A 12,349-nucleotide genomic window follows, 5' to 3' on the forward strand; every position below is an offset into this window, starting at 1 on the left:
AGAGTGGTCATCAAGCTTTGTTTCTTTTAACTAAAAACGTGCAGTTGAAAAAAATTACCACAAACCAAAATGGAAATCTTTATACATAATGTTTATTACTTCTGTAACAGAACCACAGACATTAATCCTAGCTGTACCCAAACACCACCCCACCTGATAAACTTCAAGATCCAGCCTATCCCCTGACCCTAGATCCCCCCCCCCCCCCCCTTAAGGCGTTAGTTTAAAAACTGCTTCTCACAAGCAGCTGAGCAAAATGTACAAAGGCACAGTTGTGGGAGCGGTCGGTCAGTCAGTCATTCAAGGCGGTCATCACTGGGCGTGAACCAGAGCGCCTGCTCCTTGGCCATATCCAAATCCTTTGGGTCCAAAGTTCTTGGCGTAACATGCTGAAGGAAGATTTGAAAAAATAAAAGATAGACACAGCACATTGTCAGCGAAAACTCTCAACAGCGAGTTAATGTGTTAATGGACAGAGTTCACTGATTGAACTTGTGTCTCAAAATGGAGATGTGCTTCTGTCATTTTTTGACAGACAGGAAATATGGTTTGCTTTTAGGTTGTCATTTTCTGCCCTGGACCAAAGCCAGTAGATGCTTCACTATGGTCCAACCACAATCAGATTTGGCCGTCGGCGTGCTTAACATGCATGCAAATGATTTCCCTTGCCACAGACACATGTGCAAAAGTTTACGGTATGTTTAGATGAAGCTGATGAGGAGTCAGCCTTTCTGTGGGTCAGGTTCAAGGTTTTTCCACCAAGATATATTTTCAAGAATACCCAATTGAAGATTCTCCACAAACAGGAGGCTAGACCACTATTTGACAATGTTTAGATATAAACGTTCCATCGATGGTTTGGATAAATAAACAAATAATGTTGTTGTAAATAAGTTGTCTCCAAGCCAAAACATTCTTCGTGGTCGAAAGCATTTTTCCACAATAGTTTCGCTGATCACGTTAATGACTGCATTGTGTCTTGCGTGACCAGGCTGCAACTTGTCCTCAATCACCTCACATCAGTGGTCAGTAAGCAATGCTGAGAACATTTAAGCCAGTGTAATCACGGGACGCTGGTTTACTGTCAAACTCAACCAGTCCATCCAGATTCTGAATGTTGACTGAGCCGTGGCCTGATGCCATGCTATGCTAATGACATTTGTGTTGTTGATGTTGTGGTTCTCCTCACCTTTGCAGTAGATCTCGCCCTCCTTCTCTGTCTGGGTAGTGGATTCCAGGCTCTTCCCACATTTGGCACACCTGAAGCAGTTCTTGTGCCAAGGCTACAGTGATGAGAAAGAGAGAGAGAAAAGACTTGAAGGACTGGTTCCCCCAGAATGAACGTATTTACCATCATCCACTGAACCCCATGTTAGCTGTGACCGCTGTAAAGGTTGGCTTGTTTGTGTAGCACAAAATGGGTGTTCAAACAAAAATGTCAGTGACTTTTTAAAACTAACCACCATTCACTCCTTTTGAATGAAAAATATTATGTCACAATTTGAGAGACTGCTTTGCGAAGTCCTTCTGTGTTCTAGACAAGAATGAGAAAGCGTAAATAATGATAGGAACATTCTATCTCTAAATGTTTGATCACACGAAAAAGAATACAGCATCTGGATATCCAACAGAGAGATCCAGATTTTTTTTTGTTTCATTTAACCTTAGGCCTTAATGCTGGAGCGCACACCGGTCGGCAAGAGCAGAGCGGGCCGTCGGCCGTGTTGGTCACGCTCCACGGGTCCATCTGCGAGCGCTTACTCACAGCCGCAGGAAACTGCCTAATCTCGGGACACGTCACCGTCCCCTCGCCGTGAACTGCAGCGACCACGAGGGCGATGAGGTCAGAGCCACAGCCGCGCGAGAGGACACGACCGACTGCGTCTAGGCTTGGGGCCACAATTTGGCGGCCATCGCTGTTCCATCTGCTGCGCGAAACGCTCAAATCCGGAGTTCATGAAACGGGGAGGCCGTGGAGAATGACTTTTCTTTTCTTTTTTGCGCGTGTTATTAAAAACATGACCAGACAGCTGAGGATGAAGTCAGATCGTCTCTTGGCAGAAAGTGCTGGTGTCTTGTCTTTATGTGTGTGCAGAGGTTGGAAGAGGGATTGAAGCTGAAATACATAAACACACACACACACACACACACACACAGCTGTGCACTCACCTTGCCAGCTCCCACTACCTTCTCGGCTGCATACACAGACTCCCCGCACCGGGCACACTTCTCCGAATTGCCGAACTTCTGAGCGAACTTAGATGGGTTGGGGTTTGTTGTTGGCCGATGGCTGTGAGGCCTGAAGTAGGTGGGGGGAGAAAGGTATGGTATACGAGCGGTATATAATGAGCAACCACTTCTGGTACCTTCAAATTCATTTTCATGGAATATGATGACATTTAGAAGGTTTTTTGCATGCATTTTAGATAGAAAGCTCACTCGTTTTTGTCCAAAACTCCATAATGCTTTTTTTTTTTTAAATCAGATGGATTGCATTTCTGCATCGTTTCTGCATAATCTCACATTTCAAGCTTCACCTGATCTGACTTATGGTGCTCACCCTAAAATCAAACATACCTCTATACCTTCATAGGAAAAACACTGACACTGACTGCACTCCTGAACCGAATGCCCTAATACCCTGAACTGATCCGCCCCTCAAACCTGGGAGATGGGAACCCAACTCTTGAGGCCCATCAGTCGGCCTCTTATCAGTGGCTGGTGATGGGCCCTGGATCCCAGCCTAACAAAGACATGGGCAGGGGCTGGGGGAGCCGCCTTGTCCTCTGCAGCCCTGAATGGAGCGCTTTGTGCTGGAGGCCGCGCATGAGTAGGAGCGGAGTCAGCGGGGCCTGCCCAGGAACCGCTCTTACATAATGGCCTCTTTCATAACAACAATCACCTGATGCCCGGGGCTCCGAGCTCGGCAAGGGCTGGTGGAAAACAAGGGCGCGTTGCGTGAGGCGAGGTTCCCATCAGGAGGTCGGGCTTGGACTGCTCAGCGGGTGGACGGGTGAAGCGCACAGGCATTTGCACCCAAGATCTGGCCACAAGGCCCCCGTAAAGGGCTGCATTACAATAGGACCGATATTAGCGGACCTTATCAGAACATGGCCATCAGTCCCTGTGTGAATTACAATGGCAGCCGGGGAAGGAATCTTCTGGAAGGACTCTCTCAGTAATAGAGTGATAACAGTAATAGGCCTAGATAGGTGGAACTGCAACCATCGCTCTGGGTCGACTATAGTTGCACAGTGGTGTTGGCTTGGCATGGGTTGGCTGTTTATCCACATTGCAACTTTAAAGTTGGTGTTCCAATCCCCAGGGGGGGGGGGGGGGGTAGACTAGCTAGAGACGGAGCTGTGTTTTGGAGAACAAATTCAAATTAGGGATTAGTGGACCAATGGAAGACAAAGATGGCTCCCCTCCCTCCACCACAGGCTCTCTGTGCAAAACAAACTCAGTCGCAGAGCGGCGAGAAGAACACAAAACACATGTTGGTGTCAGGCTACGACAGGCAACACTCACTCCTCTGGTTTGATGCCCAGTCTCTCTCCGCGGTCCATGTTGAGTGTGCCGGCCCCCTGGCCGTAACCGTAGCCTTTTGGCCCGTACTTCTTTCCGTAGCAGGACTTGCAGTAGATCTCTTTGTCGTGAATGGCCAGAGTGGTGCTGTCTAGGCCTTTCCTGCAGACCACTAGGAACACAGAAAGTGCATGGCAATGAGAGAAGATTATGCACAGATACATGGAAAGACACTTGCACACAAACACACACACACACACTTTCACTCAGATGTAACTCACTTACACTCATGACAGTAAGATCAGTTGTTCACAGATATGTTAACACCCACACAAAGACACACACACACACACACACACACACACACACACAACACTCCCTATCTGACATTCACTCATACAAACTGAGCCTGAAACCACCTCATACACACACACACACACACAAATTCATACCTTCACATTCTCACATAAACATGAACCAGAAAACACAAGTTGCACAACAGCAGCACTTGGAAAACTGACCCATTTTTATGAATGGTAGGCCCAACAACATCTCCATTCCCGGCAAGCAATGTGACTCATCCTTGTGACTGGGGGGCTGCTGTAAAAGGCCAAGACTGCTGGCTCTTTTGGGCAGATGACTTGTGGATTAAGAAGCAGAGGGGCACTATTGTCTCCAAGTTCATTTAGAGCGGAGGCAAACATCATAGCAGAGGAGGGAGGGTGTCTGTGTGTCTTCAATTCATACGGCCTAATTAGTAGGGACTCGTCATGTGTCCCGGTGCATAATCGCATTCATTATCAGGTGGATTTTAAAAACAGATACATGGACACAAATGGGTTTAATGTTGTGCAACGTTTGAAGCGCAAGAAGGTCGGGATGTTGCTGGTTTAATGCATTTTTAACTTCACCTGGACGTCAACCCTCTTAATTTAAAAATAGATTCGACAGAGAAAAAAAGATATCTCGAGCAGAATTGAAGAGAGGAAAAGAGGGTGGAATGCAGAAAAACAACCACACACACACACACACACACACACACACACACAACACGCACAGCCCAATCCATCTCCTCTCATTATCTCATCAATGGTTGCTCCCAACAAAGCGGTCTCTGTGGGCAAGCCGCAAAAATAAACACTTGTTATGTGGGCCAGATCGCCGATGCCCCTTTCGCTTGGCGATAGCGCTGCGCTAATCCCAACCATGTGCATTCAGCCACTCAGCTGAGTCCCGTGAAGCTCCCCGCCCCACACACCACCACCACCCAGAGACATCCCCAGAGAAGGTCACACAAGGTGCATTGGAGCTCCACACACACAGATCACTGAGCACACCATTGGTGGAACACTGAATGATTAACCAATCCCTTGTGTCTTGTGTATGCAGTAATTTCCGCAGTCTGTTTACGTCTGTTTACTAAACACGTTGACAAGAAGCCTATAGACGTGATGGGTCAGACGGAGAATGGCACCATTTTATTTTTAGAGAACACTAATGTTGTATGGTGTTTTGCTTGTGTGTCACATGACGTGTGTGACCTACAGTTCAACAACAGAGAAGGTAGAGGACACTACAAGACACTAAAATATGGTCAAGAATGACTTCTCACTACACAGTTTTTGCAATGTAAAACTGGTCCGGTGACAAAGTAAACCACTCCAGCTGTTCACGGTCTCAACTGTAAAGCCTTTAATACAAATTTCAAACTGGACTAATTCAAATATTCCAGGTTGGGGAATGACCTAAAGGCCCCTCAAAGGTGTTGGCCCCAACAGGGCCTCAGGGGAATCCATGCAAAGCCATCGATCACTATCACATATTGTACATGGTCAAAGCGTGATAGGTGCGCGAAGAGAGGATGAACAACATGGTGGAGGAAAGAAAAAAGAGGTAGAGGTAGATAGGTAGGAAGAGAATAAGGTGAGAGAAGCAGCAGATGGATGGACGGAGTAGAGACTGATGCAGGATGGGCCCACTTACTGCAGTTGAAACAGCACTTGTGAAAACTCTTCCCATCACACTGGACCTCCTCGGCGTGGTAAACGGTCCCCCCGCAGGCCCCACACTTATTTCCACCACCCCAGTTTGGCATGATTCAGCTGCAGAGGAACAAAGGAAAAAAACAAAGATTGAAAATCTAGACATTGATTTAAAAAAATAATAATAATAATAATGATTTTCCTTCAAGAGGTTTGGGAAAAGCCTAATCTTAAAACTGTGCTGGCTATGTCTGTGATGACAGCAGCTGAGGTCACAGCACAGACAGGAAGTGAATGGCTTGTGCTTCCCTTGTTTTTTTTGTTTTTTTTCACTGGACCTTGGTCTGTCTTTTCCTCCAATGCCTAGACAAGGTCATCAAAAGACACCTTCCTGTTGTTGTGCAGACAGACACAAAGCAACGAAACCCCACAGAGGTCAGGAAGTCAAAGCGACAACAAAGTCCACGAGTCAATGGGACAACAATGATGCAGAGATGGAACCCTGGGCTGCCTTAACAACAACAGTCAAACAACGTGACTAGAAGGTCAGGTATAAATGGAAATTAGGAGATTCTCTGAAGCGCCAAGCATTGTCCACGAAACATCACGACTGTGGTTGCAACTTCACATGAAAGCAATTTTCAAACAGATGGTCATTGTATTTCTGTGTCCAGCTGAGAAATAAAATCAGCCATTGCCGCTTGTGCAGAAAAGCGAATCATGTGTTTTCGATCTGTACAGAGACAACCCCCCTACCACCACCCCCTTTTACATCGGGCAGACATATAAAACACTAATTAATACCCCGTTCTCACATCTGTCGCCAGAGAGGCAAAAAAGTGACTATATCCAACTACAGTGATGATGTCATTCGACAAAAAGAAATGACTGAGCAAGCTCTCAGTTTTCACTATGCCGACCACATGCACAGCAACGCTGCTCATTAATCTAGCATGAAGGCGGCTCCCGCGTGAAGCTTTCAATCCTGGCCGCGTTATTACAGGCTGAGACATGCCCCAATATGAGAACGAGGATCAAAAGGAACACACACACATTAAGAGGCCCCTTGGGGTCCCAGTGGGTAATGGGGCAAGACTCAGCAGATATTGGGAAACCCACATAGACAAATGGTACATTTTAGTGTGGGACTTCAGCATGCCTCTACATCAGTCAAAACCTCCTTTAACTGGAGGGGATTCTTCAAGGGTTCGCGTTACCAGTACTGTGGTTCCTAGATGTACCCCAGCTGTTTACAACCACAACTTCATTGATCTCTCACTCATGTTAACTGTATAGAATGTACACAACCATAACATTTGAACTCTGATACATTTGTCCCTTTACCCAAATGTATGGATACAATGCATCAATGTCTGGCCAAAAAGCCTCCATATGTCGGGTTGTTCTATCTGTCCTTGTAGTGACTGGATGCAGGTTGTTATGAGGTCAAACACTGATTCAGAGAAAACCAATCTAGGTCAAGTGAAGTCCTCAGGTGAGAGCTGTGGCATGTCCATACAGGAGGGCCGGCAGGAGACTACAGACTAGTTACGTCATGAAAATCTCAAATCTTGCCCTAGTCAGGTGTGGCACCGGATTAAATTAGGTGTGTCGCCGATCAGCGGGCAGAGGCATGCATTCATCAAAAGAGAAAACCATTAAATTACATACAGCTCGCTTACTTCAGGTTGAGGGTGATATATGACGTGTGAATAACCGAACTTGTAGCTCGTGCGTAGATCTTGGCGATTAATCTGATGACACAAAAGTTCAAATTTAATTTAAATCTGTTCATAATAAGCCCTCCGCAAAGACCTTACTGACAAGTCAACAGTAATAATTGTTGTGATCAGACTTGCGTATATGAATATACTTAAACCTCGTCAAAAGTCTGCCGTTTGCAATGCCGTTTAAAACATACAATTGATAGCTTACTCAAATGTATGACACCATTAACTGTGAAGAAGCCACTCGACTTTCGCTGATATTTTGTTACATTACCTAACTTTCAAGGAACCATCTGAGGCTACTACAGCATACCTACTCACAGTGATGCAAATTCCCTGAAAAGCGATCTACTGCCAACCCGTGTAAATCCATGTCGTCGAATTTATAATATTTCAACTCCACTCATTAAAATAGACCAAAATACCAGTCCACATTTAGTCACGGCCTAAAAACAAAAGTGAGAAATCCTTACATCGTTTCCAGGTGTCGACGTTGTGTCCCTCGACGATTCCAGGAGCTTCGACTATGCAGACATCTACTTAAGTCATGTCATTTTAGAGATGGCCATAGGAGGGGAGTGGCCTCGATGACTAGGGGTGGAGAATTCGACTTCTCTGGGACCTACCTTTCTACCAGAGAGAGAGAGAGAGAGAGAGAGCGCGCTCAACCCGATACAAGTTTGTAAATCTTTTTAGTTGAACATTTTTCTTGGGCTACTCTATTGCATGAGTTGAAATGTGTGGTAATGGCGTGTATGGAATGCCTTTTTCTAAGGTTTTTAAAAAAAAAAAATGTACGAATGGCTCAATTGTAGGCCTACATTTTTTGTTGGGCTACTGTACTACATCTGTTGAAATAGTTGGTAGTGGAATTTCATGACTCCACAGTGTGAAGCGTGCTCTTTCTCTCTCCCAACAGATTCCTGCACAGTCTTATCTGGATGGCCTCAGGGTTGGAAACAGGTATTGAATGAAGAATATATTCTGTGATACAGCCAAACAATAGCTATAATATATTTTAAGGGAGACTAGAATAATTCAGACTCTGTTTTTAAAGGATTCTTTGTGAGGTGTTGCACATCCACACACCAAAATCTCACACATATCTGGGTGAGAGAGTATTCCTTGTAAGTTCTTTAACTATGAACCAACCTCTCTGTAACTGTTCAGTATCTGTTTATCTCTACACTGAGACATGTACATGTAAATGTGTGTGTAAAAACATTTACGCATTTGTCATTAAAAGTATAATAATATATCATTAAAATATTTGATTTGGTGATTTGAGCAAGACATATTTATTTGATTAAAATGATACACCCATTACGGCTACTAACATCTCACTCTTCATACTGGCTTTACTGATCATGCATGACCTGGCAAAGAGCCACAGTCAAAGTGATTGAGTCTTTCACCCCAGTCCCCCTGGAATCCTCATCAGGTGATATCATGTTTTGATGACAGGATATTGTAACATCAAGTGAAGCCCTGATCATAAGACAAGTATCATAATCTCAACATAGTTATATGAGCTGATCCAAACAGTAGCATGCACCCATACGAGGTGCCCCCAGCCCAAACCAAATGCTATTGAAGGTTGCCGGACCAGGTAGAACCCAGTTATAGTGTTTGTTTTAAACGGCTTACACACAAAATGTTTACATGTCACACAATTTGAAACCTGAAAACCTGAAACCTGAAACCTGTCACTCAAACAGCAAAGTCCCACACCAAAACCATAAGCTAAATCCCAGCTTTTGACTTAGTTTTCCATTTAAATTAGACTTAATTTTTAACACTTTTTGCAAAATATTACACACATAGTTCACTTTCTCACAATGATAAGCCCTTCAAAATGCAAGACATATACAGCATAACAGTTCCAGAGGAGGACATTGGTTATGACGTTTAGTTGCTGTGGCAAGACCCGAGGCTGGGTACGGTTACACAGTTTCTTTTTATGTATCATGTAAAAATGGTTCATTTAGTTTGTCTTTCATGGCCTGCTATAAAATATTGTGTACGATATGTTTCCATACTGAACACTTTGAAATGCAGTTTTGGTAATGCACTGTCCCGTAAAATGTTGTTGTTACTTTTACAATCCTGGCCTAGCATTTATGTGTTGATGAAATATATGCTGTAATTAACAATTTTTCAATTTTGTATTGTAGTTTTATTTAGTAATTGAAGAAGTCTAACCATATATAGAATTGTGTTTACTATATAACACAAAACTTACATTTTGAAAAGGGATTGTTGAGTTTTGAATGCAGTGTTTCATTCCGCAGGATATTTGTGGTGTTTTGCATTTTGTGTGTGCAGTTGTGTATAGAGTTTTGAAAACTGTGTGTAGAGCTTTGAAAAAAAATGAGACCTAGTTTCAGAAAACTTGTGTAAGCAGAAGTAAACACCTGCGAATGGAAGTTGAAGGATTGAAAAGCTCCAGGCTTTGAAACCGATAGATCGAGTATGACTAGTACGAGCCATAAATCCTCATTTATGTCAGTACAAAAGGGACGTTCACAGCCACCGGGCTGTTGTTTGAAGGCAGTGAATTTGACCTCCAGTAGTCACAGCTCTGCTCTGTAAATGATATGGTGTGATACTCACTGCAGCTGAGCCAAGAGGACAACTCTGTCTGATTGGTTAGAATAATGTTATGCTTGTCACCAGAGTGAGTCAGCTTGAGAAATCTCTCTTTGTAAATAATACTATGTGACAAGCCTTGTCACACACACACACACACACATACACAAAGTGCTGAATTAGCACATTTTAAATCCCACTTCCTCTGGAGTTGTTCTCAGGACTACGATAATCACAGACAGCCGACAGGGAGGGAGGAAAGATTTAAAGCCTGTACGGATGGCTTCATCCAGCCGCTCTGTGCATAGCAATGTCAGTGTGTGCAGGCTGATGAATAAGTGTCTGGACAGAGCCTAGTACTGGAGCCTATGCAGGCAGCCTATGCAGGCAGCCTATGCAGACAGGAGGCTACCTGCAGTACAGCCAAGGTTACTCCAAACCTGACGTCAGAGGGACTCTGAGTTCCAACCCTGTCAAAACCAAAATGTACGTGAGTCATAACCATGAGCCATTTTCTTTCAAAATATGTTCTGAGGCAATGTTAGTCACCCTGGGAAGGAAGTGTAGGGTTTCCATCTTTATGTCGTGCACCTCCTTCTCTCTCACCCGATCCATCTCGCAGACTGAGTGTTCGTCTGGAGCTGTGTCTGTTTTCTGTGCGTTGACTCATCCGAGATCTCTGATGGTGACAGTGTGACTTGAGTGACTGCACATCTGTTTGAAAAGTGGCGGTGCAGTACTGCGCAGTGCAGCTAGCAGTGTGCGATATCAGTGTGTGATAGCAGCAGTGCGTGATAGCAGTGTGTGATAGCAGTGCAGATAGCAGCAGTGCGTGATAGCAGCAGTGTGTGATAGCAGCAGTGCGTGATAGCAGTGTCTGATAGCAGTGTGTGATAGCAGTGCAGATAGCAGAGTGTGATAGCAGCAGTGTGTGATATCAGCGCAGATAGCAGCAGTGTATGATAGTAGTGTGTGATAGAGGTGTGTGATAGCAGTGCAGATAGCAGCAGTGCGTGATAGCAGCAGTGTGTGATAGCAGTGCAGATAGCAGCAGTGCGTCATAGCAGTGTGTGATAGCGGTGCAGATAGCAGCAGTGTGTGATAGTATTGTGTGATAGCAGTGTGTGATAGCAGTGCGTGATAGCAGCAGTGTGTGATAGCGGTGCAGATAGCAGCAGTGCGTCATAGCAGTGTGTGATAGCGGTGCAGATAGCAGCAGTGTGTGATAGCAGCAGTGTGTAATGGCAGTGTGTGATAGCAGTGTGTGATAGCAGAGTGTGATGGCAGCAGTGGGTTGTTAGTTGTCGCAGCTCATGGCAGGCTGGGGACTGGGATATCCTAAAGGGTTGCTTGCTTTAATTACTTCATGCTACTTGGCTTTTTTAGACACCCAGCACAATAGGGCCATTGTGTGGCTGACGTTTAATTACTCTGCTCTCTTTGTCCAAACGTTACAACAACAAACCAAATAAAAAGCTTTCCCTGGTTCACCATAGCTCAGAGTTAATAAGCATGTTTCAGTTAGACTGTCGGTACCTCACCGCCTCACCACTGGGGTGCCCCAAGGCTCGGTGATGGGACCACTTTTCTTTGCCATTTACACCACCTCGTTGGGCCCTATCATCCGCTCGCATGGTTTTTCCTACCACTGTTATGCTGATGATACTCAACTGTTTCTGTCTTTCCCTCCTGAGGACACCACGGTCTCGGCGCGGATCTCGGACTGTCTTGCTGATATATCCACATGGATGAAAAATCACCACCTTCAGCTGAACCTGGGCAAAACGGAACTGATGGTCTTCCCAGCCAAACAGGTCATCCACCACAACATCAATATCAATACTGACTCTTTATCTCTTGTTCCATCCAAAACAGCAAGAAACCTCGGGGTCATTATTGATGACCAACTGACCTTCACGGCCCACATCGCCTCTGTCTCCAGGTCGTGCCGCTTTGCGCTATACAACATCCGCAAAATCAGGCCGTACCTAACCCACTATGCCAACCAGCTGCTGGTGCAAACCTTGGTGAGTTCCCGCCTTGACTACTGCAACGCCCTCCTAACGGGCCTGCCGGCTTGCGTGGTGAAACCACTACAGATGATCCAGAACGCGGCGGCGCGTCTGGTGTTCAACCAACCGAAAAGGGCACACGTCACCCCGCTACTCATTGAGCTCCACTGGCTGCCAGTAGCTGCTCGCATTAAGTTCAAGTCACTTATGCTTGCCTACAGAGTGCTTGCTGGTTCTGCTCCCACCTACCTAAATGCTCTTGTAAGGGCAAATGTTACACCCAGGACGCTGCGCTTGTCTAGTGAGCGTCGTTTGGCACTGCCGTCTGTGCAAGCACGGCAATCCAGACTATTCTCATTTGTAGTTCCACGTTGGTGGAACGAACTGCCTAGTACTACCAGAGCAGGGGCGTCCCTCTCTACCTTCAAGAAGCTTTTGAAGACCCAACTCTTCAGAGAGCACCTCCCTTCCTAACTGGCACCTGACTAGCGCTTAACTTGCACTTCAGCAGTTA

General features: G+C 45.3%; 1 protein-coding gene across 3 annotated transcripts; it reads right to left on the minus strand.

Moving 5' to 3' along the window:
• Positions 1 to 72: 72 nt before the first annotated feature.
• Positions 73 to 7,812, minus strand: csrp2 (cysteine and glycine-rich protein 2). 3 transcript variants are annotated; one of them, XM_012815438.3, is made up of 7 exons: positions 7,708 to 7,812; positions 7,179 to 7,261; positions 5,509 to 5,627; positions 3,529 to 3,697; positions 2,170 to 2,299; positions 1,190 to 1,283; positions 73 to 389 (listed from the first exon to the last, which is right to left on the minus strand). In XM_012815438.3, exons 3-7 carry the CDS (start codon positions 5,618 to 5,620, stop codon positions 313 to 315), a joined length of 582 nt encoding a protein of 193 aa, XP_012670892.1. In that variant the 5' UTR covers positions 5,621 to 5,627; positions 7,179 to 7,261; positions 7,708 to 7,812; the 3' UTR covers positions 73 to 312. The 3 variants fall into 3 exon arrangements, with proteins under 3 accessions (XP_012670892.1, XP_012670893.1, XP_012670894.1); XM_012815439.3 differs by having other exon boundaries at positions 7,190 to 7,261; positions 7,708 to 7,811; XM_012815440.3 differs by lacking the exon at positions 7,179 to 7,261.
• Positions 7,813 to 12,349: the final 4,537 nt, after the last annotated feature.

The sequence above is a fragment of the Clupea harengus genome, chromosome 16, assembly GCF_900700415.2.
Source record: "Clupea harengus chromosome 16, Ch_v2.0.2, whole genome shotgun sequence".
NCBI classification, from domain to species: domain Eukaryota; kingdom Metazoa; phylum Chordata; class Actinopteri; order Clupeiformes; family Clupeidae; genus Clupea; species Clupea harengus.

Excerpts from the sequence above, each read along its gene's own strand:
- csrp2 (XM_012815440.3), bottom strand. The coding sequence starts at position 5,620 with ATGCCAAACTGGGGTGGTGGAAATAAGTGTGGGGCCTGCGGGGGGACC. Across the intron at positions 1,284-2,169 it reads AGGTAGTGGGAGCTGGCAAG|CCTTGGCACAAGAACTGCTT; the intron begins GTGAGTGCACAG and ends TCATCACTGTAG. Across the intron at positions 390-1,189 it reads GGGCGAGATCTACTGCAAAG|CATGTTACGCCAAGAACTTT; the intron begins GTGAGGAGAACC and ends ATCTTCCTTCAG.